Genomic DNA, 26587 nt, shown 5'->3' with positions numbered 1-26587 from the left:
AACTGTCTCTGTACATTCCCCTTTGTCAACAGATTATTTTGCGCTCTTGACTTTTAAAAGTAGTTCAGGAGGGGAAATTCCTCCCTACTCTTCAAATGAAACAGCTATTGATCCATTTGTGTGGAATACCTCAAGTAGATCTGTTTGCCTCCTTTAAACACAGCCAACTGAAGAAACTCTACCCCAGGGCTCCTTGCAAGCAAGCCTGGAAAACAGATACATTTTCATTCCTGTGGGTAGGAATGCTCCTTTCTGTATTTCCGCCCCTTCCCCTAATATCCAGGGTAATTCTGAAGCTTCAGAAGGACTCTCATAAAGTCATGCCAGTGAATCCCTTTTAGTGTAGGCAACATTGGTTCTCTCTTCTTATGGAATTGGCCAAGGACAGTTAGCACAAGCTTCCTCACAAACTGGACATATTTCCAAAAAATAGGAGAACTTGATACAACCCACTCTCAAACAACTTTGACTGACTGCCTGGATGATTCATTTCTAATTCCTTTTTGGCATTTCTTTCCAGAGGACATAAAATAGGTACTAAATTATGCAAGAAAACCTGCCACTAGGAAATCTTGTATTGGCAAGTGGAAATGTGTTAAAGCTGGTGTCTAGCCAATAACCAGGGCCGTATAAGGGATTATGTACCATTGGTACTCAAATGTTTGTAGGAGTTACTATCCTCTGTCCTCTCTTACTCCTCTATCAAATTAAGTCTTGTGGCCATTTCAGCTTATCAGCCCATGGATCCTCACTCTCACTTTCTTCCATATTTTTAATAAAACATTTTTTAAGAGAATTTTATACCTGATACCACCTGGTAAACAGATTGCTCCTTCCTGGGATCTTATTGTCATGCTGGAAAAGTTAACCATGTCTCCACTTGAAACTACTCATCAAGCAGACTGAAGGATCATTATATGGAAAACTGTTGTTCTCATTGCTCTGACATACACAAGGAGAGTATCTGAGTTGCAATCTCTCATGGTGGGTAAAACGTATCTGGGCTTCAGTAGGGATATAGTCTAGTTAAGAACAAAACCCTAATTCATGCCCAAAGTTGTTTCAAAGTTTACTTTGAATCAAGCCTTCATTCTTCCAGTGTTCTTTCTGGAACCTCAGAGCTAGGAAAATGGGATCCTACATACTCTGTATGTGTACAGGCAGCTCATGTACTATACTGACAGAACAAAGTCCTTTAGAAAATCTAATCAGCTCTTGGTTTCTTATGGTGGGACAAAGAAAAGACAGCCCATGTCAAAACAGGCTATATCAAGATGCTTGTCCTCATCTATTGGTTTTGTTATTCCCAACATGGTAAACCAGTTCCAGGCAATGAAAAAGACTCATGCTACTAGAGCCTTGTCTTCTTCAGTAGTGTATTGTAATTGGGTGGACTCCAGAAGTATGCTAGAGGCAGCCACATGGATGTCTGTACATACCTTTACAAGGCATTATAAACTGGATTCTTTACTAGATCAAGAACAGATTTTTCTAGGAGTATTCTCCAGCAGCTCCTGGATTGATTTTCTTTCTCATTCCAGGATAGAAAGGATTCCACCATCGACTCATATGGCCTAAAGGCTACTACAGCAGTTGAAATGATAACCATAGTACAGTTGTGTAAGTTGCACTTATATGTAAGAGTAGATGTTCACTAATTGCTATGGCAGTCAGGAAAAGCTGCCTCTGTTCGCAGATGATACTATTTTATACCTGATAAAACCAGAAAATTACATTTCAGTGTTGTGGAACATTTTGAAACTGTTTCATATCTTTTGGGATACAAAATTAATGAAGCTAAAACAAAGGCAATAGCTGTAAATTATATACCCACACATGAACTGGTTTAGCAATATTCATGTTTATAGGGACATGATAAAATCAGGTACTTAGGAGTATAAATTAAAATGGATTCTGGTGTGGCAGTTAAGGATATATGTGTGAAGAGACTAAAGAGAAGATGATATAAAAAAAAACTGAGAAATTAGAAGCTCTGTTTTATGGATATGGATGGCAAGATGTAAGCAGTTAAAATGCTTTTAGTCCCTTTGGTTTTATACACAGGTCAGGCATATTTTTATCAACCAGAGGAGAAGCTGTGGATATCAGTTAATAAAGAGCTGAAGGATTTTATCTCGGAGGGGAAGACAGCAAGAGTCAGGTGGGTTAAGCTGATTCTTCCAATAGAACAAAGCAGTCTGGGATTACCCAATTTGAAGAGGTATTTCAATGCTACACCTAAAGCTGTTATACAAAGCAGAAGCAGAAACCACTAATTCAAAGTAGAAAGCAATGATGACAAAACCGGGGAAGCTCAAGAAACAAGGAGAGGTTGGGATTTTGGATGTAGATCCTTAAGGAATAACCATACATAATATTATATTCATAAAGTAGCAGAAAGTATTCGAAGAACTAAGCCAACATGGGTGTGGAGAAAGGAAATTCTGCCGATAGGGATGACTGCAATTAGGGGTACAAAAATAGGCAAGAAGGGGCTGGAATTTATTGGACAAAACTGGCAAAAGAACCAAGTTTTTTGCAGCAAATAACTAGGGAGGGAAAGGTAATAGAATGGGAAGTTGCCAATAATTTATTTGGACTGCAGGCTAGAGATTGCCTTCCCTGTCAAGGATTGATATCAGAGTATAGACAAAGAGAAAGAAACAGTGGGATCCTAAGCAAAACACCACCACTGGTAGAGTTTTTAGTAGACTCTAAAACAGAAGCTGATGTTAAAAAAAAGGAATAATTAGTGGAGTGTGTAAAATATTGCATGATAACTATAAAAATCTGTCAGAGGTTAGAAAGGATTGGAAAGAGAGAGCTTGGGTAAGCAGTTCACAAAGAAACACTGGGGATGTATGCATGTCTTCCAGATATGCAGATCTTTGTTTGGAGGTGTTTACATAGATATTTTTATACCACAAGTAGACTTCAAAGAATTTTTCCTTAGGTAGACAGCAATTGTTGTAGATGGGATGAGAAAGAGAGATAACTGGGAACGTATTTTCTGGGAGTGAAATGAGTTGGCAGACTTAAAATTCCCTGCAGACTATTCTGTTGGAAATCCTGTGTGAACAAATTGGTATAAACATATGTAATGGTGGATTTATTATATGCAAGAATATATGTGGTATATAATGTTTGTAACTGTGAACATATTAGTATTATTTGTTTTCTTCTATATAAATATAAGTTGCCTATGTCGCAAAGTGATTCAATATATGCTTTTATAAAAAAGTAGATGCTCAAATTACTAACTGCTGCAGTAGCTGCGCTCACCTCCATTCCTCTGTTGTTGTATATAGTTATTGTTGGGGTGTAAATTTTTATTGCATGTTTTAGTGGCCCAGGATGAGTAACACCTAACTTTTGGGAAAAAGTCCCGAAGAATCTTCAGTATGACCGTTGTTTTTCCCCCAGAAGGCTGCTCAATCAGCAGTCATTGTGAAGTTGTGGGAGTGTGCCAGAGCTTTTGGAAGCTGGCCTGTTGTGTCCTAGGCAGGACATGACTCATATAGGCTAAAGGCTACTGCAGTAGCAATAAAAAATGTGAACATCTACCACTGTGGGTAAGTGCAACTTAAACAACTGTACTTTATCCAAAGTCAGAACCCTGGCAGCATAATATAACTCTCTGTGGCATGTGTAGAGCAGTATAGCTGTCTTTAAACATAACATGACATGATGCACTTTTCAGTTTATTATAATAATGTTTGCTGCAAACTTTAATAAAGAGCAGATCACTATAAAATAAATAAAAATTGAAGTTCCCATCAATTTTCTAGGAACACAAGTTAAGCAACCCTTTAGTCCGTGCTTATAACTGGACCATATGCATGAAAATGACTGCATTAAAACTGTAGGCATGATATTTAAATGAGAATTAAAGATACACATAAGAATAAACTTAAATAGATTGTAAATGAATACCATATAAACAGTGTGAGGGATTAGATTAAGACATAGCTATTGTTTTTGAGATGTTAATCTGTGTACTAAATGATTCAGTTTCAGTTTTTTTACAATATGCACAAAAAGCCACCTATTCAATTCGGGGGAGGGGTATACAGGAAAAGATAGCTCACTGCACAACCCACTTTCTAGCAGGAGTGCTCAGCCTGCTACGAGGGAATGGTTCAAAGACCACTGTAGTATAATAGCAGTATGAATCTTCCAGCATGTAGAACTACATCAGTCTGCTAGGCTAATGCCACATGCAAGTTTGACAGTCCAAGGGAGCAACTACTATAATGTAGTAATGTGGTCTCCCTGGAACCTTACTTCAGGACTGAAGTAGTGCTGTAGGGCTATTCAAAGACATGTTCTACCCCACTATTTTAGAGGAGAGCAGTGAGGTGTGAATTTAGTATTTTATGGTGAATTTCTATAGCTGTTTGCACATTCATCCTGAACCATTAAAACATGTAATAAAATTTCTGTCTGCATTATGGGAGCAGTTAGCATCTCCGCAGATAACTCTGTGTGTGTGTGTGTCTCGGTAAATTAACTGACTGGTATGTGAATGTTTATGACAGTCCCAGGTGACTGTCTAACCATTATTGTGTGTGTTTAGATACTTATGCAACAACACTGCATGGGTTGGTAAGGGGAGCACTAACTCAGTTGTTCCATCTGTGTTTGTTCAGTTTAGCATCATGCTAATCAGCTTTTGCATTGTTCCAAATCACTAGTTAGTTCTGTAGAGCTACTAGAGTACAACACTGTGGAGCTAACCTGTCTGAATACTCCCCATAGTTATTGGTATCTAACAATACTATGTCTTCTGCATAGACTAGCAGTCTAGACACAAGAGAAACATAATTTAATGTATTCGTAGTTAAAATGGAAATGGGGCCTACTACTGACCCCCTTTCGATATCTCTACATTGGGAGAAATAACTAGAAAATTCATCACTAATTTTAGTAGACCATTTTTACTTGTACCTAGCTTTGACATTTAATGAACAGAATTGAAAGCTTTCAACAAATCAAGAAATAAACCTAAAGTTTTGTTTGAAACATCATAACTAGAGTACCTTTTTAAAAACATTTTTGTTACATAATTATGTTTTTGTTTCAACATTAGTTTGTGTACATTAGTAGAAAGCAAATCGTAATAGTTTGATTTACATTTCCTAGTAATGTCTTTTGGTGTGGTCAATAGTATTAAACTTAGTATTCCTTATTATACCTAGGCTATGCAGACCCTATATCCCAACTCAAAAGAATCATTTCCCTAGTTACTACAATTTGTTACCCCAACATTTCTGTCAGTGTATTCTGTAGGAAATTTTTAAAATCCACAAGTTTATTACATTTCCAAAAAAAAAAAAATCACTCTTCTCCCTATCATATCTTCAACACTTACTATCCACATAAGGAAAAATCGCAAGTTTACTTGGGAGTTTAAAAGTACCTACTCAAGCACTACCATACAAAAATCTTAAACTTAACGTTGCATACTTGGTGCCCTACATAGTTCTTCAATTATTGCTTTGTAATTAGTCTTGGTGATCTCTTTCCCAGTCTTTTCTAACCTCCTCCGATTGCTTCTTTACTCCTTTCTAAATTTCCTTTTTAATAACATCCACTGTTCTAGCTCCAACAAAATGCTTTACCAAAGCCAGTGACAGCTGGTGACTTCAAAGCGGGGGGAGGGGGGGTCTGCAGGATGCAGCTGAATGGGTGGAGCCAAATACAGTGGGGTGTGGCTTTATTACAGCAGGTCAATAACAGTTACCTATGATCATACAGATACAGTTATTCACTTTCAACCCCAGACAGCTTCAGTAGAGACCCACTCATTATATCCACTTATTTACTATATACACCTTTGATATCTTGTTGTAGTCAACACTCCATGGGTTCTCCTGTTATCCTCTAGTCTACCCTTACTCTTCCTCAGTGCCCTCTTCTATTTTCCCCTTACCCTGGCCCCACAGATCATAGGATCATAGGAAGCTATTAGGCTATTGGCCCTGAGGCCCTTATAAGCCTAGTCAAGAGTTTAAGCCACGTTTAGACAAGTCAGCACTTGATACCCCTGTCCAGCAGGGACACAGATGGAATCCCAGGGGTGTATTTTCTGTTTCCCATCCAGTTATCCAGGTTGAGCTTAAAAAGGGGTAATGAGGTACACTGCTTGACGTGGAGAGGGAGTCTATTCCATAAATAGGGGAGTCTCTGGGACATAAATCTGTCCTGCCAACAAGTGCTATTGATGTCTCAGACCAGGTTGAAGTTGCACGTGTGAGTTACTCAAGTGGAGCTTGACTTGTGGATATGTCAAGGCAGGGTCCGAGATCGCCTTGTATGCCAGACAGAGGTCACCTCTGAGAAGTCTATATGAAACTGAGTACAGGGATAGGGCTTTTAGCCTATCTGTGTATGGTAGATGTCTGAGGCCCTGGATTCTCCTGGTGAAGAACCTCTGTGGTCTCTCTAGCTGCTGCATGTTCTTTGCAAGGTACATGCCAAAAGGGGCATTGTACTCAATAATGGGCCTTATAAGGGAATAATACAGGGATGTTATGACCTCCTTGTTACCCTTAGTTATGAGGTAGGCCATGTAGAAAGCTTTCCGTACAATGGAAGAGTACAAGTGTTCCATGAGCTGGAAGAAGAGGTTAATTTGGATCTGAGGACTGGATCTGAACTCTACAGTTGGGGAAGAATGAAAATGGACAATACAGATGGAATGTTATGGTGAGTACTTAACTTTTTTTAAGAGAACAGGATCTAGAGGGGACTGAATTCCAAGACTATAATAATAATCTAATCATTCTACAGCTCACTCGCTGGTCATGCCACTGTTGGTTGTCACTTTCTTTCCTCCTAACTTCCTTTTATTGCGTCTTTAACTTTTTTAGCTATTAATTGTTGACAGTCATCATCTTCTAAACATGGTGTAATTAAATCTTCCATAAATATTTCCATTTGGGTCTTGTCTTGGTTTCCCCATTTCTCTGCTTTATAAAGACATGGGAAAGACAGGTTTTGTGGCTTTTCTTAGGGAAGGAGCTAAATGTAGTTGCTGCAATGCAAAACAAAGACAGATGAGTGGTGATGGGTTTCAAGTAGGAGATATTTGTGCAAGTGGATTTGTTCACCCTAGAGGTGAATAGGAGCAGGAAGGGGACATGATATGGGTACACCAAACATACGGTGGAGGTGCATGTCATTGTATGCATTAAAGTATTCCCATAGCCAGGAGCATCATCTGAAGTCTAAGACTTAAAGTGGACAGAGGAGGGTTAAAGGAGGAGGGAACACTAACATTAGCTTAGGGTACTAAATTCATTGCTGACCTAAGGAAAAACTATTTCATAGGAAGGTTGCTAAACAATCTGAACATGCTAATAGAAGGGAAAAGGTGCTGGGCAGATGGTGGAAGAGATATAGAATGTTAGGCAGAAGAAAGGTCTTATGAAATCAGTTTACAAGCCTGGCTTCTGTTCAAGTGAAAAGTTTTTTTAAAAGTATATCTTATGAAACTTGGGCATATTGAAAATTATATGGATGTGGCTTTATGTTGTTGATGGAGAAGGCTTGTGGATTTATTGGACAGTGGCATAAAAAAGGATTTTGACCAAGTATTGTATGGGAGCCATTTGGAAATGTAAATGTTGGTTGGGCTATGGAATAAATCTGCAATGGATGTGAGACATATTTTAATAAATGGTTGCAAAAAGTCATTATTATATAGATGTGAGGAATCAAGATGGATACTGTTAGGATCTGTTGTTTGTTTAGGATTTGTGTATTTAGCATTACTCAAGTTTTAAAGGGAAAACCGGTATATTCACTGATGATACAAAGCCGGAAGCTGGGACATCATATTTTGAAGGAAATATGACAGAGCAGAGGATGAACGCATTGCATAGAAATGAACAGAAACTTGAGAAAAATCATATTTAATATACAAAAATGAGTAACAAGACATCTGATGTCATTAAAAGCTTAGAAACTGTGCAATAGTAGTAGTACTGTTTGGGGTTATTGAGCAAAGCAAGTGATCTAGGGATTGTAATAAGTACTTTCAAGGCTTAACGTGTCTTAGCACTGTAGAATAATTTGGGATTAAGCAACCACGATGGTGGAATCTTGTGTGTGTTGGGTGAAGTCAAAGTTTTACTACTTTTTTATAGGTTATTAAAGAAGCCACACCCAAAGTATGTTGTCTGGTTCTGAAGGCCGCATCTTGTTAATGATGCCAGGGTGGTTGACGGGAAGTCCACAAATACAGTAGGGGGGGGCTGCATGATTACAGGTGTTGGGATGAACTCACTACAGTCATGCCATGTACCTTTCCAGCTTGTATTTTCTGTTTGCCTTGATTCATAACCATCGTCCAGGATTTTGGCTTATATTGCCACTTGAGATGTGTTCCAGGTAACTTATTTGCTGTCAGAAGAACACAGGAACAACATTAGAATACACCAAAATGAAAACTCTTTTAAGCAAATGCAGTCAGCAGAAGCACTTTTATTTAGCATGTGAAGACGTAGTTGCTATTAGGTGCAATTTATGCTTACCTGGTATAATAGGCACAGGCAGGATTTGGCTTTTCTATCAGGCTACTTACTCCCATATGTTGTTTGTCCTCAGTGGCATTCCTGTTTTTCATAGCCAATCCCTTTTGTTAAAAATTAATCAGTTAAGTCAGTGATGTTGTTACATCTGCATAAACAACTGATTGCAATGATAGTAACAACTCATATCATCATGGATAAACCATGTTAAGTATCCTGTTGCTTAATGCCAGTAATTCTGGATGTCAGGGATACCTTTAAGCCAGGTAAGTGGTTACCCAGCAACTTTAGAGGTATGTATTTCTTAAAGAGTTGTGTGGTGAGATGTGGATTTCTCCTGTATGTGGTTGAGTGTTGTTGGCTGATGTGTGAATGTTGTTTTCTGAAGTAATTGCAATATAGGGAGGGTCTCTTTCCTTGGTGCATATTGATTGTAGAATTAGTTAAGCCAAGTTGGTGGTGTAAACAGTACAGCCCCTTCCGTGAGGGGTTTTTGCTAAATGCCATTTCATCATTTTATACTGGTGAAAAGGCCCATGGAGAAGTGACTTTGCATGTGTCCTACACCCTTTGAAGATGGTGTTTTGAATAATATTTTGTGTGGTAGATGCTTTTCCTAGCTTTCCTTATTTTGAAATGTGATCTTTGTATGTGCGTCTTTTATGTGCATGAATCAGCTCATTGTGGCTTACCACTTTTGCATGCAAAATGAAATTATGTGCATGTTATGATTTGTCATGTTTGTCAGATCAGGAGATATGTCTCAATATTTTTTAGACACAAGACTGATTGCTTTCTTTCCTAGTCTGTCCTTGTGCACACCTCTGAGACCATGTGCCTACGATACTTCATGGATTTGCTGCTGGTCAAAGGTGAACCGATAATGCTTGTGGGGAATGCAGGTGTTGGAAAGACGAGTCTTGTGGCTGACTGCTTGGCTGATCTCCCAGATGATTATATGTTGTCAAGAGTGCCATTTAACTACTACACTACATCAGGAATGCTTCAAAGTAAGTTTACCTAACATTGAAAAGAACTTGCTTAGCCTTAACAATTGTTGTCAGTATTTTGCTACTGTTATTTATTTATTTATTTATTTACTGGCATTTGGTTAATGGGATAGTCCACTGGGCCATAAGAGCCCATTTTCAGTGGAGGTTCGGGGAGAAAAGCTCCAACAATACAGTACATGTAACATTCTTGAACAATTGAAATAAATTGTACAAACAAGTTAACTTCAAAAGATTCATTATACACATGAGTGTGTACACATACATACAAAACTTACACAAATGAAAAATAAACAATTGGGAAAATGATCACGATGCATTTAGTGTCTGGGTATTAATTGCTAGGAAGCAGAGGTAGAGATAACAGGTAATTTATTGCTCCAAACAGTTAATGTAAGCTGAAATTCAGTAATAGTTTTGAGGAATAAGGTAGTCAGGTATATGTTACATACAAAAGAAAATTAGAGGCAATTGAGTTGTATCAGGGTGTGAGTGGAGCTATGGAAGTAGAAGAGGTCAGGACTTAAAATTAGGAGGTGTGGAGCAGTTACAGCTCCAAGTGGAAGAGAAGTAGTTATGTAAGGAAGTTTTAAAAAGTGCAAGGTTTTGGTTGGATCTGTTACAGAAAGAGAGTTCCAGATCCTGCCTACAGAATAAGAGTATAGAAGCTGGCCTGCAGGTGGTTTATGTATCTGTAGGTTCATAGGTTCATAGGTTCATACTAGGCTATCTGCCCAAGGGCATTTATAAGCCTAGCCCATAGTTTTGTGGCTTAAGCCACCCCTTATGTATGGGGAACTATACCCATTATTTTGCTGTGCCTCTGTCTAGCAGTGACACTGAGGTAATCCCTGGAGTATATCTGCGATCTCCCATCCATTGGTCAAGATTTCTCTTGAACAAGGCCAGTGAGGTGCTCTGCCTCACATATACCGGGATTTTGTTCCACAGCATAGGGAGTCTTTGGGTGATGAATCTATCCCAAGATGTTGTAGAAGATGTTGATTTTCAAATCTATGTCATCTTTTTAGTAGGTAGTTGCTGCATAGTGAGGAGAGGGCAGGACATTCTGATGGTTTGTATACTATTTTGTGAGCAGTTGTTAGTTGTATGTAGGAGAGAGAGAGTGTGGTAATTCAAGCCAATTAAGGGAGTGTTATTGCTGCACAGTGGGGGATAGAATAAGAGGCATTTGTAGCAAATCTAGTGATTTTGTTGTAACAAATTTCAAATTTTGATTTTAGGGTAGATAGTAAGTTGGTGAGTAATGGAGCACCATAGGTTAGAGAGGGTAGTAGATAAGTTATGGGAAGGGTCTTTTTACTAGTAGTGCTAAGAAAGGGCTTGTGCCTATAGAGCATGCTCAGTTTTTTGGGAGTTTTTTAATGCTGTGTTGAACATGTAGATCAAGTTTTAGGTATTCATTTATTATAATCCTGAGTAATTTAGTGTGGGGGATTAGTTTAGTTGGTGTTTTGCTGTGGGAGAGTATAGTAAATTGGTCTTTGTTTAATAGGGAAATTTTTATAGGGGTAAAAGCAATTAGCTTGGATTTGTTAGGGTTGAGTAGCTAGTGATTATTAGTAAGCCAGTTTTCCGTGGAGGAGAATATGAGTTGAATAATATATTGGTACCTTGGGAATGGATTCAGCAGAGCAAATGATAGTTGAATCATCTGCATATTGAATAAGAAAGCCATGAGTGAGTGATGAGTGTATATTATTAATGAAGATGCTGAATAGTAGGGGCCCTAATATAAACCCCTGGAGAACACTGGTAGAGTTGAGTAGATAAAAACAGAGGGAAGAATTCCCTTTTAACTGCTTGTTTCTTGTTTGATAGATAACTTGCGAAGTAATTAAGTAAAGGGGAGGAGAGTCCAGTTTGTGAGAGTCGGTTTAGAAAAAGTGGATACGAAACGGTAGCAAAAGCTATTCAAAGGTCGAAAAATATGAAAGCGATAGATATACCAGAGTCTGTAGCCTTGTTGACTACGTCCATGAAACAGATTAAGGTGGTCATTGTGCTGTGACTTGGTCTGAAGCCATGTTGTGTAGGTGACAGAATCTGATTGTTGCTGAGAAAGTCATGAAGTTAAATTTGTATACATTTTTCAAGAATATTGGAGATAGGGGAAAGTATAGCAATAGGACGGTAATTATGGAGTTCCATGGGGACATCATCTGGGGTAAAATAAATGTCATTTTCCAGGTGTTGGGGATGTAAGATTCAATGATGGATCTGTTTATAAGTATGCTAATGGGGTAAGAAATTGCATCAGCAGCCAGACTGAGGTATTTCACTGGGCATATTATGTGCAGCATTACAGAGTAAGTAAATATCCAGAAAGAGAGACTGTAAAAACTCTGAGCCAAACGCAAACCTCCAAATTAGTAAATAAAACTGGCTCAGAGATCCAAGTCTGATAAAAAGAGATGTTTTAATAGTCACATAATCCTCTCGGCACAATTTATTTATTTATTTATTTATTTATTTAACATTTGTGTACCGGCTCGGTCAAGGTCCGGGTTAACAATGACTGCCACCAGTACTGTTGGCCAACAGGGTGCTGGTGGAAATTGGGCTACTGTTGGCCGAAGGAGGAGAAGAGGCGGAAGGCATGCTCGAAGGCAGGTAAAGGCTAGGACTGTGATAGTGAGGGTCGGAACTTTGAATGACTGGTATAGGGAGGGAGCTAGCTGATATGATGAACCAAAGGCCGGTTGGTATATTGTGTGTGCAAGAGACCAGATGGAAGGGGAACAAGGCTAGGTGTATCGGAGGCGGTTTCAATTTGTTTTATCATGGTGTGGATGGGAGGAGAAATGGCATAGGCATTATCCTGAAGGAACAGTATGCTAAGAGTGTTTTGGAGGTGAAAAGAGTGTCGGATAGAGTGATGTTTATGAAGCTGGAAATTGATGGTGTAATGATGAATGTTGTTAGTGCATATGTTCCACAAGTTGGGTGTGCGATGGATGAGAAAGAAAAATTTTGGAGCGAGTTGGATGAAGTGGTGGTGACTGTACCCAAGGGTGAGAGACTGGTGATTGGAGCAGATTTCAATAGGAATGTTGGTGAAGGGAACAGAGGGGATGAGGAAGTGATGGGTAGGTATGGTGTTAAGCAAAGGAATGCAGAAGGTCAGTTGGTAGTGGATTTTGCGAAAAGGATAGACAAGGCTGTGATGAATACATATTTTAACAAGAGGGAGGAGCATAGGGTGACATACAAGAGTGGAGGAAGATGCACACAGGTGGATTATATCTTATGTAGAAGGGCCAGTCTGAAGGAGATTGGAGACTGTAAAGTGGTGGTAGGGGAAAGTGTAGTTAGGCAGCATAGGATGGTGGTTTGTAGGATGACATTGGTGATCAAGAAGAGGATGATGAGTGTGAGGGCAGCACCAAGGATCAAATGGTGGAAATTGAAAAAGGGTAATTGTGAGGTGATGTTCAGGGAAGAGTTAAGACAGGCACTGGGTAACAGTGAAGAGTTATCGAATAGCTGGGTAACTACAGCAGAGCTAGTAAGAGAGATGGCTAGAAAGGTGCTTGGTGTGACATTTGGAAAGAGGAAGGAGGACAAGGAGACCGGGTGGTAGAATGAAGAAGTGCAGGAGAGTATACAGAGAAAGAAGTGGGTGAAGAAGAAGTGGGATTGTCAAAGAGACGAAGAAAGTAGACAAGAGTATAAAGAGATGAGGTGCATGGCAAAGATAGAGGTGGCGAAGGCTAAGGATAAGATGTATGAAGAGTTGTATAAAAGGTTGGACACTAAGGAGGGAGAAAAGGACCTGTACCAATTGGCTAGACAGAGGGACCGAGCTAGTAAAGATGTGCAGCAGGTAAGGGTGATAAAGGATAATGAGGGAAACGTACTCACAAGTGAGGAGAGTGTGTTGAGCAGATGGAAAGAGTACTTTGAGAGGTTGCTGAATGAAGAGAATGAGAGGGAGAGAAGGTTGGATGATGTGCGGATAGTGAATCATGAAGTGCAGTGGATTAGCAAGGAGGAAGTAAGGATAGCTATGAAGAGGATGATGAACGCAAAGGCTGTTGGTCCAGATGACATACCTGTGGAAGCATGGAGGTGTTTAGGTGAAATGGCAGTGGAGTTTTTAACTAGATTTTTTAATGAAATCTTGCAAAGTGAGAGGATGCCTGAGGAATGGAGAAAAAGTGTTTTGGTACCGATTTTTAAGAATAAGGGTGATGTGCAGAGCTGTAGTAACTACAGAGCAGAGGGATTAAAATGATCAGTGACAGCATGAAGTTATGGGAATGAGTAGTGGAAGCTAGTTTAAGAAGGGAGGTGATGATTATTAATCAGCAGTATGGTTTCATGCCAGGAAAAAGCACTACAGATACTCTGAGAGTGTTGATGGAGAAGTACAGAGAAGGTCAGAAGGAGTTGCATTGTGTCTTTGTGGATTTAGAGAAAGCATATGATAGGGTGCCTAGAGAGGAGTTTTTTTATTGTATGAGGAAGTCGGGAGTGTGAGAGAAGTATGTAAGAGTGGTACAAGATATGTACAAGGGTAGTGTGACAGCGGTGAGGTCTGTGGTGGGAGTGACAGATGCATTTAAGGTGGAGGTGGGATTACATCAAGGATCAGCTCTGAGCCCTTTCTTATTTGCAATGGTGATGGACAGGTTGACAGACGAGATCAGACAGGAGTCCCCGTGGACTATGATGTTTGCAGATGACATTGTGATCTATAGTGAGAATAGAGAACAGGTGGAGGAGACCCTGGAGAGGTGGAGATGTGCTCTAGAGAGAAGAGGAATGAAGGTCAGCAGGACTAAGACAGAATATATGTGTGTGAATGAGTGGGAGGACAGAGGAATGGTGAGGATGCAGGGAGTAGAGGTGGCAAAAGTGAGTGAGTTTAAGTACTTGGGATCAACAGTTCAGAGTAATGGTGTGTGTGAAAGAGAGGTGAAGAAGAGAGTGTAGGCAGGATGGAGTGGGTGGAGAAGAGTGTCAGGAGTGATTTGTGACAGATGAGTACCAGTAAGAGTGAAAGAGAAGGTCTACAAGAGGGTAGTGAGACCAGCTATGTTATACGGGTTGGAGACAGTGGCATTGACAAAAAGGCAGGAGGCAGAGCTTGACGTGGCAGAGTTGAAGATGTTAAGATTTGCACTGGGTGTGACGAGAATGGACAGGATTAGGTATAAGTATATTAGAGGGTCAGCCCAGGTTGGAAGGTTTGGAGACAAAGCCAGAGAGGCAAGGTTATGTTGGTTTGGACATGTGCTGAGGAGGGATGCAGAGTATGTTGGGAAAAAGATAAGGATGAAGCTGCCAGGTAACAGGAAAAGAGGAAGGCCTAAGATAAGGTTTATGGATGTGGTGAGAGAGGACATGCAGGCGGTTGGTGTGACAGAGCAAGATGCAGAGGACAGGAAGAAATGGAAACAGTTGATCTACTATGGCAACCCCTAACGGGAGCAGCCGAAAGAAGAAGAAGAAGATTTAACATTTGTTGACTGGGAAAGTTCCAACTAGGACAGAGCCTATTTTCAGCAGAGGCCCAGGGAGAAATGTTCCAGGCACATGTCTTTGGAATGTGGGAGGAAATGCATACGAATGCAGGGAGGGCATGCCGCTGTGCACAGAAGGCAACCCAGCCTAGAATTGAACTGGAGAACCTCTTGCTGTGAGGCAACGATGTTAACCGCTGCACCACTGCACCACCCATATAACAATAAAGCACTATTTCAGTCAATACTGTGAGATAAAGCAAATGCATTCTCACTCAATTACTTCAGTCAAAATGCAAATTCAAGTAAAAAGATAAAATCTTTTATATACTGCTTATAAAAATCACATCACAATCACATAAAATAAATTAATTAAATTAATCAATGCTTAAAACCTTTTCTTTTAAAATAGGTTTTAAAAGTACATAGTCATTTAAACCAAGGGCTCCCAGTGTTTATAATTCTAATATCCATTGAAATTCTACAACTTTAATGTGAAAAAAAAACATGGTTCTCACCTTCCTGGATAATGTGTCATTTCAAAGCATTAGTATTTTTGTAGTTATTAATATCTAGTGTATATTTGGATATACGTTCACTAAATGAGCAGTTTGTCTTCCCAAAGAAAGAGGTACAAAATTTACAGGAGGCTAAGTATACTGTATGTTTTATGCTACCGTCTGCATATCACCAAAAAAAATATATACCCATTCCATCTTTGGACTTGGTAATCTGATCAGTTTATTTATATGTGCACACACTGAGCAATTCCTACATGGAAAAGTGTCCATTCTAAAATCCTTATTAGCTGGTTTAGAAATAGTGTAGCACAATAGCTTTTTGAATTGTTCTTGTACCTAAAAGTAAAACTAAGTGAATCACACAAATATTCGTATATTTTCTTATCAGTAGCAAGGATGCACCATTTCTTTTTCACTATGTCACATCATTTAGTAGCATCCCTTGAATGTACAGGAAAGACACAGGTTACAGGTCACATTAAAGGTGGGAACAGTTTTGAAATGATTTATTGTAGTCTCATTTTTTTTATATTACAAAAACCTGGCATTTTAACAGGGGTGTGTAAACTTTTTATATCTACTGTAGCTATATGCATTGTAAATAAATGATATTTGCTATTTGTCTTGTCCTGCTATTTTTGTTACACTAATAGACATTGCTCTATTTAGCCACCACGACTGCAAACATTTTTTTCTGGGAAAAATAAACTTATTTTTTGCTGAATTCTAAAACATAAAGGTATTCTGAAACACTGTTCAGTTAAAATTCTAAACTCAAGAATAATACCAAAAATGAGTTATTAGCTTTAGATGTTTTTAATTTTGATGGGCCACTGTCATCTGATGGTTATTGTTGTCTACACTGACAGTGTGAATTTTCTTGGCTCTTTAATTTGTCAGCTAGAATAAACTCTAAAAATAAAGCATCCAAGACTGCTTACTTGTGCTGGAGTGATTTCCATACTGCTTAACCCTGGTAGAACAGGGTTGTCTAACCTATCACCATGGTCATGTACGCTGAAAGTGTCCAAATGTTTATTGTACTAGTTTAGTAAAGCTACTTCCTCAGTTACTCCAAGCAGTTTAGGTAATCATCTTTCTTTGGTTAGTTTAACCTGATGTCTTCAACTCAACTTACTACAAAGCTGTTATCATTTACTGTAAATATGTTTTCCGTGGAATATTTGAAACTTTCTGCAATAGCACTTCCTGTTCCCATTCTTAGAAATAATTCTAAACATAATGCTGTCTTCCCACTCTCTGGAAGACCACTTGCATTCCACCACATGAAGGAGAATCATTCTGTGCTTACAATAAATTACATTCAGTTACAGTGCTGTCACTGCTGTCTAAAATCCTTTAAGTTTATATATGCACAATTCTCTCATTAACTATACAAGTATAAAATCTCCATATCACATCACGGGTTTTGTCCTGACCGTGACCATAGCCAGCCTGCTACCTTTCAGCCCTCTGCTTAAGTATTAATCTGAATCACATTGATGCAATTGGAGCATCATTTGTTGATTCGTCAAATATTTTTGAGGCAGTAAAATATTGCTCTTCATCATCAGCTGGGTTATCTGAGTCCATGAGACATTAGTTCACTACATGGTTTTAATCAACTTCAGGTATGGTTACAGAAGACAAGCCTCATATTAAATACAACAAACACCAAGCCATAACCATCTCCTTTATACACTGAAGCAAATCACAAAACTCCTATTTGAAATTACTGACCAAGAACAGTACTGTTTGGTCACCTCTGTTAAACATTTGAGAGTAATTCTGGACAAGTATATAAAATCACATTTGCACATAGAATCATCCACTTTTGAACCTTGTCAGAAACTAACTGCTGTATGACCCAAAACAATTCATGACAGATCACACTGTTGTTGTGTCTTTCGGCTTTTCCCAGTTAGGGGTCACCACAGCGGAATTCCGGTCCGCTAATGATTGGCAGTAGATTTTTTACGTGCCGAGTTGCCAGCTCTGATGCACAACCTTCAACAAAGGTACGCCCATTCACGCATGTCTCCACACAGAAGACGCTCTAGCTGAGAATCGAACAGGACAACGTCTGCTGTGAGGCAACAACGCTACCGCAGCACCACCACCGCAGTACTCATGACAGATCATACTAGATTCAGATTAGTTAGGACTTTCTTAACACACAAGTTTCTCTAGACCAGTGTATCATCACAAATCTTCATTCTGCTTACCTCTCATTCCTAAACAATGGTGTGTAATATGACAGGTAAGCGTGTTACAGGACATACACTTAAAAGCCTCATTTGTCAAAGTTAGACTACTGCATTAGTTGGAAATTAGCAAATTTATTAGTGTAATACAGCTGAGATTAGCTAATTCAGTTCCATTCTTTAACAACAGCAACAAAAATGTTCAGTGATTAAGTCCCTAATTGAACGGTATTCTCCTTGTCATAACCTTCCATGTGTGGAACGGCCCCACAATGAATCTCCTTAGTTTCAATCACTTTGTTGGTTCCCCGATTTCATTAGTAGTGCTCAGATTATGGAACCGCCTTCCACAGTCAGTTTATGAAATTACAGACAGATATCCATTTAGGATATCTGCAGTCACCTGTCTGGAGTGGAGACTTGTCATACATTTGCAGTTTTAGGCTTCATTAAGTCAGGCTGTCTTTCTTGGAAAGTAGGATGTTGAGCCATGTAATTAATTTAATTAATTAATTAAATTAAATTAATGATAGAAAAGAGACAAATTTATTAAAGTGAAATTTTGACTGTGCACAACCCATTCGCTGTGAAGTTGCAGTAGAAAATTTCCAAAGTTACATTTATATATATTTGTTTTCTGGGGCATTTTTCTGACTTGCTCTGCTCATAGTCACACAGTTAGGCAGTGGAAGCCAAGGGAATCAAATCACACACCACTGGACCACAGGAAACAGCTCATTAATATAACTAATTTTTAGTATAAGGATCTGTTTATAATTTCAGTTAGAAAAAAATAATAATTACAGCCAGAAAAACTAACTATATAGCTGCAGTTAATATTAATTTATTTTCTTTTAATTAATCTTTTAATTAATTGAGATAACACTGATCAACATAGCAAAAAAAGCAACTGTAAGGTGTTCTTGCTCAATTCTAGGAGCCTAAACGTGAAACTCCACAGCCTACAAGCTCTCCAAACTCAGGGGGGGGGGGGGTGTAGACATCTCTGCTGTCACCGAGACTTGGTCTAAAGTTGCAGAAAGTACTCCTGCAGTCCAAAGCTACAGTGCCTGCCACACATTTAAATGAACAGTAGCACAGACAAGTGCTAAAGGTGGAGTTATCTCAGTCTACGTTCACAATAAATACAACTCCAGGTTGGTTAAACAGGATAATGCCCTGGAATTCATCCTTGTCTAAGTCTCCATAGACAAGGTTCTTTACCATGTCCTGGTCAGCTATAGGTCACTCTCTATGACCCACGTCATTCACAGCTGTTAGACCGACTAGAAGCACTTACCATCCAACTAAATACCCTGTTCATGGGAAACTTTAACTGCCCCTGTATAGACTGGGAAATGTACACTGTCTCTATCTCACAAGCAAAGCATTTCCTGGCTTTTATCAACACAAACACCCTGGACCAAATAGTCCACACTCCAGCCAGAGTATCAAACACATTTGACCTTGTACTCACCAACATGGGAGAGTGTTGCACCACCATTCGTGTGTCAAGTCCTCATTGGTGAGGTCAAACCATAAAGCTGTCTCCCTTGAAGTAAAAATTAAACCAGAAAACTCAACTAAAACCGTAACAGTAAGGAACTATTCTAAAGCAAACTACATCCTATTAAGTGACTGTCAAAATTCATGGCTCCCCCAGTCCCTGAGAACACAGCTGCCTATGCAGAATTATTTACAGAAACTCTGTACAAACATATAAATGGCTGCATTGAGGTTGCCATACCTACCAGAAGTAAGCCCAGATCTACCATCAAAAACAAACCCCACTGATGGAGTCCTTACTTTAACAGGGTATATAACAATATAAAAAAGTCATGGCCAGAATCAGAAGGAACAACTCTCATAGAGGCAAAAGCTCTCTGATTCAACTAAACAAGAAACTAAGAGATCTAATAAAATTCATCAAGGCCAATTATGACATCAGGATAGCCTCCCAGGCTAAGGACAGTCACAGGGTCTTCTTCTGCTGTGTCAGCAACCTTAAAGGTAACATTCCGAAGTGTGCAGAACTTGTGGTAAATGGCACAACCTTCACTGGCCAGGGTGATATAGCGAATCTACTGGCTGATACATTTAGCTCTAACTTAACCCCCCCCCCCCACTACGCAATGTGAAATCATTTCTAGTATATCCCCCTTCAACCTTCAACAGAGACCAGGTCCTGGAGGCAGGTACTCCCTGAGGTCAAAAACTCTTCTTCAAGTGGGCCCTAGCAGAACCTCTCATTGCCACCTAAATAGCCTAATAACATGATCTAGCAAGACCCCGTGAAGCACTCTTCAACTACAGCCTCAAAACAGGTTATGTAACAGCTGACTGGTGAGTCTCAATGGTTTTGCCCTTCATAAGGGTGGAACATCAACCAACCCCAGGAACTACAGATCCATCAGTCTAACAAGTCTGATATGCAAAGCCATGGAAATGATCAACAAGGACATTGGCAACATACAACATTGGAAGCATCTCATTTTGGTTTTATCAAGGGAAGATCTTGCATATTCAACCTGGTAGACTTCTTCAAAAGGGTAACCAAGCCTATGAATGAGGGGAAAACAGTGCATACTGCCTACCTTGACCTAGCAAAGCTGTTAAGTACAATACTCCACTGAGGTATTTTTGATAACTGTCAGAACTAGGTATAAATCCCTGGATTACTTGATGGCTCACAGATTGGACCCAAGAATTCAAGATTGGTGAGACCACCTCCACTAGGAGACTGGTCACCAACAGAGTACCCCAAAGATCCATATTGGGCCCACTCCTGTTTGACATCTACTTCTCAGATGTAAAGGCTAATGTCAAAGGTCTCTGGCTCATCGATGATTGTAAATTGGGAGCTCTCATAGAATCCCCCCACAATACCAACATCCTACAAAATGGTCTAACTCAAACAAGTGACTGCTGTGAAGGTCACAGATTAAAATTCAAAACAATGCATTATCGTGCCCTTTTGGAAGTCATCCAGCCAAGCAAATTACTCCATCAATAAACACCTCTAAGAGTTGACCCAATAGTGAGGGATTTGGGAACATATGTAGACAGTAATCTGGTCTTCAACCAACACGTAGCAAAGATGGTAAGAAAATTGTTTTATTTCACCCAATTCATAAGCAAGTGTATGGCATCCAGGTCCAAGGAATTTATAGTACCACTCTACTCAGTCCTTATCAGACCCATCATCGAATAGTACCCCCTTTGGCATGTACCTAACTTGGCATTTGAAACAGTTGGAACTCCCTCAAAGATTCCTCACCAGGAAAATCCACAGTATGAATACCGTGTCCTACACAAATTGCCTTAAGGCTCTATCTCTGCACTCATTCTCCTACAGATTACCGAGAGGTGGTCTATGCTTGGCATGTAAGACATCCTCATATCCAGCTCTGATGGATGTCTTGCACATCTGCAAAACAAACAGCACCAGAAGCACTAGATCCAGGTACTTGAACTTTGCTGGTGACATAAATAGAACATGCTAGAGAGACCAATATGTGTCTTAAAGGATCACCATGCTATGGAATAAGCTCCCCATCTACTTGAAACAGAGTTCATCCCTGGCCATATTCAAACAAAGTCTTGATCATTGGCCAGACCCCATGTCTCTGATGGACAGAGGCCAACAGTAAGTTAAACCCTGACTAACATACCCCCCACATAACCCTTAGCTACCTATTTACTATCATACCACACCATATAGGTCTCCCAGGAACTCTGGGACAAAACTAGGTTGAGTTGCACTATTAGGTTTGTAAAGACTTTGGTGGGCATTAGCCTAGTATAAACTTATGAACCTATAAAAACGTTTAAAATATTGATAGGCATGTTGAACATTGTATTAACAGTCGATTAACCATTTGTAAGTGTAAAATTTCTCAGCTAATCTGTCCTCATTGACATTTTAAAACTTGGTGAAAACAGAATTAATAATAACTAGCAAAAGCAGTACAAGAAAGAATAGGGTAATACTAAGTAAAAAAGGTGAAAGGGCAAACACAGTGGTGAGTAGTGGAGCAAAAAAATTAACTTTCGTGATTAATGTTTTCACTAAGTGTGAATAATTCCATTTTGAAAACTAATAGAAGTATTATTTTTTTCTGTTTGAGAATACATGAGGATGATTGTACCAAACATCAGGATGGGAACTGTCCCCATCTCCCCAAAAATGCAGTTTTTTTAATTATTTAAAGTAGGGGAGCAGAAAGCACAACATCCTGTATGACAGATGTGGTGCTCCCTCCCCAGAAATAATTTTTCTAGCCTCCTTTCATGAATGTAGACCCCTGCAGGCTAGTTTTGTAAGAATTAGTGAATTTCATTTTGTAAATAATGCCGCATTTTCTTCTCTAGAAAACAGCCAATGCAGTCTTGCACATTAAGAAAATTATCATCTGAAACAAAATAGGGGAGGCAGTTTAGTTTATGAAAGTGGAATTAACTTATTTATGGTCAATTAGCACTACACATAAATAACCTTTGTACTATACCACACCTCATATCCTTCTATCTTTTAAACATTATGAGCATGCAAGGTATGCTTATTTTTCCAACTGATTGTTAAGTTTAGCACATTTCAGACCAAATGATAGATTCTTATTATGACTGCCCTTTTTCTGCTTTATTAGTATGCAGTGTTGCTGTTAGTATTTCATGTTTATTTTATTTACTTTATTTTACATTTGTTGACCGGGCTAGTCTAGCTGGATATATGTCCATTTTCAGTAGAGGCCCGGTGAGATAAGCTCCAAACAGTTAAAATAAGTTCACATCAAAGAAATACATGTTTAAAATGCAAATACATTTACAGTACAAGAGAAAAAAAAGATAAAGAAAAAAAAATTATAACTGGTCACATATTAATAAAGTATAAAAATGCAGTATATTATACTTGATTAGTACAAGTACTGTTACAAGTAGACATTCAGAAAGAATAATAGCATAATGTACAGTAAGTGTAGATAAAGGAAAGTAAGAAGAAGTAGCAGTTATGTAATACATCTAGTAGTAAAACATGTGCAATATATATATATATATATATATATATATATATATATATATATATATATATATATATATATATATTTTTTTATATACTAGTAATTAATACTATAATGGAGAAATAGATCCTTAGATGTTAAGATGAAGTAAATGCAGGGTTCTGAAGTTACCTTACGGATTGAGTCATGTATCAAGAGCTAGATAGTCAGTCAGGATTAGTACAGGGGCACAACCACTGTGTTTTGAGGAAGAGCTTAAGTTTCTTTTTAAAAAGAGTTATGGAGGGAATTGTAGATAGTTCAGAAGGAAGTAGGTTCCAGTTTTTTCCGACAGTATTTGCTGGTCAAAAAAATTACTACACCAATGTTTATTTGTATGTAATTCTATTCCATAGGTAATTACTAGGCTAATGACTAAAGGGCCTTTTTAAGCCTAGCCATGTTTCCCAAATGAATCTGACAAGTTTTGATATTCTGGGGTTATTTTAAGGGGTATATGTAGGCTTGAGCATGAGTGGTCAAGTATTTATAGGCTACCTCTGTCTGTGAGAGACATAGGTGCCAGACCAGGGCTACATTTCCAGTTCTCTATCCACTGGTCCAAGTAGCCTGTTCCAGAGAAGGAGTGGTCTCCAAGACACAAACCTGTCTTTCCAACATATCCTGTTTATGTTGTAGACAAGCTTTATGTCCATAGATCTGATAATTCTGATGCTGTTTGTTTCGTGGATCTGGATGTCCAGCAAGGTGTGATCGGAGGATGTATTTAGGTCAGGCATAGATCCCCTTGTTGTAGTACTCACTCTCTCTCTCTCGTTTGCTTGCTTTTGTTGTAGTAGTAATGCATTTTGTAACTTTTGTTTTTTTTTTTTTTCCCTGGGCCCCCAATGAATATGAGGCTTGCCAATTTGTGCTACTCCAGGAAGCAAAATCTAAGTAAAATACTTGTATTAAAGCTTGAAATAGAAGTTGTATATCTGAAGACTATGTAACTGAAATGTCATCTTGGCATCTGAAGTTTATGAGATGGAGGGCAAATGTAACATGAAAGCAGTTAAGGGAAGCACCCTTTGTAAAAGGACAGGTTCGAACACTCATTGTATACCAAGTCATTTGGCAAATAGGCATGGGTAAATGGACTTCTAATCCCTCATTATTCACCAGAAACCTACCTTCAGTGTTAAAAGTGATTCAAACTATAGATAAGGTCTACATCTGACAGGAATAAAATTCCTCCTACATCAAAACTGATGCATACTTATCTTACAGCCTTCGCTGTTGTAGTTCATACCTCTGAAACTTTTTCCTTCTCCATAATACCTCATCTCTTTAATCTGCTGGCTTTAATCATCTCTGGACCATACTTGTTCACATTATTTGAGAAATATACCTTAAACTTGAGTTCTTCATTACTCATCAAAAGCAAGCAAACCTTGAACTACTCATCTCCTTCGCCAGACCACCTACCTGCACATCCATCACATCCCTAACCTGGCAAAGAGAACTTTACATAGTTAGAGAAAACACAGTTTTTGACAGTTATGTATTTTGTGATGTGGGGCCTGTGATGACAGTGTGAAAAATTGGACTGACGGCAGTCGACACAGTTGACCGTTGAATAAAATGAGTTTGAGTTCATTTTGATGTGCATTTAGTCATAGTTTTACCATATTAACTTTTCAGTAAAAATCAGAAATTTGTGATTCATTTGACAGCTGTGTCCATGTAGCTTTATCACCTTTTATTATTTTCTTGAAACTTAACAGCATGGCCATTTCTTCAAACCATTTGTTATACATAATTGCTGTCACTTTTCATGCACAGGTTATGGTAGTTAGGTTTAGAAACAAAAGTTTTCATTAACCATCTAGGTATAACATTAGGTATATATTCTGTTTTACTACTACTTTTAATGAGATGAAGACCAGATAAATGTATATATGAACATACTTAGATATCAGTGGAAGAGCAGCTTTAGTCCATTAGGTTTGTGTAAGTTTTCAAGTATCTCTGGGCAGTCACCCCTTCTCTTCTTTACCTGTTCCAAGCACACTAAAACTGTATATTGATTTAAATTCTACTGCATGCTATTGTAGTACCTCCTCAGGCCCACTATTGTCTCTGTTAAGAACTGTCCAGGAGCCTGGGTCTGTTCCACGCACACTAAAACTGTATATTGATTTAAATTCTACTGCATGCTATTGTAGTGCCTCCTCAGGCCCACTATTGTCTCTGTTAAGAACTGTCCAGAAGCCTGGGTCTGTTCCAAGCAGGCTAAAACTGTATATTGATTTAAATTCTACTGCATGCTATTGTAGTACCTCCTCAGGCCCACTATTGTCTCTGTTAAGAACTGTCCAGGAGCCTGGGTCTGTGACCCAGAAGGATGAAATCCTGACTGTGACCCATATAACCAGAACTGAGGAGAATGGGAATGATTGACTGATGCAAGCCCATTCATCCTGGTGGGATAAGGGAGATGATCTGATTCACTGCAGTACTGACACTTACTTGAGAGAAAGCTGCATAGAATACAGACGAGGTGTCAAGATATGTACTTGGCCTTGCCAGCCTTGTACACATGATAGCCTTCATGGGGCATCTGCAAGGATGTACATGCCTATAGGAGAAGGTATTGCAGGCCCATGCATGTCATCCAGTGAGAGAGAGAAAGGGGACAGGAGAGGGTTAAAATGATAACAGCCCTGATGGCTGTCTGTATGATGGCCTCCTGCAGTTGGCTCTTGCCCCACAGGGGAACAAATAGACTGGCTGATTGTAGGAAGGCAAATGGCTGGCAGGCAATGGGAATTAAACATTTTTTTTTTAATTCTTCCCCTTGTTGCCATTCGTCTCCCATCTGCTTTCCCTTCTATTTCAGGTCTGCTCTGCCAGCCTGCACCCTAATAATATGCTTGAAGCATATCTCCCTATTCTCTTCTCTCCTATTTTGGGTCTTCTGTTCTTAGCTTTAATTTATACTCCATGTCCCTTGCCATTTATCATCTTGGTAGCTGCTGTTGCACATTTTCTTTGAGTCGTATGCCTCTCTCCTGATGAGTTTGCAGGAATTTTGTGTGTTGTATCTGTCTTTCTCTCCTGATGTGTTTGCAGAAAGTAATTGATATTTTATTAGGACTTAATAATATCCCATGTAATGGGGGATGGCATCTATATAGATGTCATAACTGCGGCAGTGGATCCTAGATCTCTGGTGACGCTTTTCTGTTGCCCTGTCACATAGTATACGCAACATAAGCTGGAGGTGATCATAATATTCAAAACTTTTTTCTTCAACTGTTCACTTTAGTGGTGCTAATCCTAACATACAACTCAGCCTTGGATTTACTCAGTCAAAGGATATACTTGCTCACTCTTTTGCTTTCTACTTCGTTTATCATTTTCTGACATCCTTCAAAACATACTAGGTCATAATATACTTGTCATTTCACATCTGACAACTTCTTTAATTTTGTTTTTATGACTGAACATGTTACCCTATTGTCCAGTCAGTGTAATGTCTGACAAAATTAATGTTGCCCAGGAATGGTCCCTGCTTTGAATACTAGCAGCAACCGAGAGGAATCACTAGACCATCCCCCCAATTACCACTTTCTGCTTTGTGTCAACTACCCATTTTCCTTTGCATTTCACCAGTTCAGCCATAAACTCTTCTGTTCTTCTACCACTTTTCTAAGTTGAAAGCACTTCACAGATGGCAGTGTCTTACAGTTGGGATTGTACTTGAACAGCGTTTTAAGAAGTGTGGGGAGCTGCCTACTGAGTATGTACAGATGGTGTGGCATTATGA

The 26587-nt window shown here is 39.0% G+C and overlaps 1 protein-coding gene across 1 annotated transcript in view; it reads left to right on the top strand.

Annotated features, from left to right (window-relative positions):
• Nucleotides 1–26587, top strand: part of DNAH11 (dynein axonemal heavy chain 11) — a 4606558-nt gene that overhangs the window by 1999056 nt on the left and 2580915 nt on the right. Inside the window, exon 46 of the mRNA XM_044065542.1 lies at nt 9340–9544. Coding sequence (XP_043921477.1) covers nt 9340–9544 — 205 coding nt within the window. The remainder of the gene's footprint in view (nt 1–9339; nt 9545–26587) is intronic.

The sequence above is a fragment of the Protopterus annectens genome, chromosome 3.part0, assembly GCF_019279795.1.
Source record: "Protopterus annectens isolate FY-2018-M chromosome 3.part0, PAN1.0, whole genome shotgun sequence".
Taxonomy (NCBI): domain Eukaryota; kingdom Metazoa; phylum Chordata; order Ceratodontiformes; family Protopteridae; genus Protopterus; species Protopterus annectens.
Note: the sequence above shows the minus strand (reverse complement) of the source record. Positions and strands in the feature narration are given on the sequence as shown.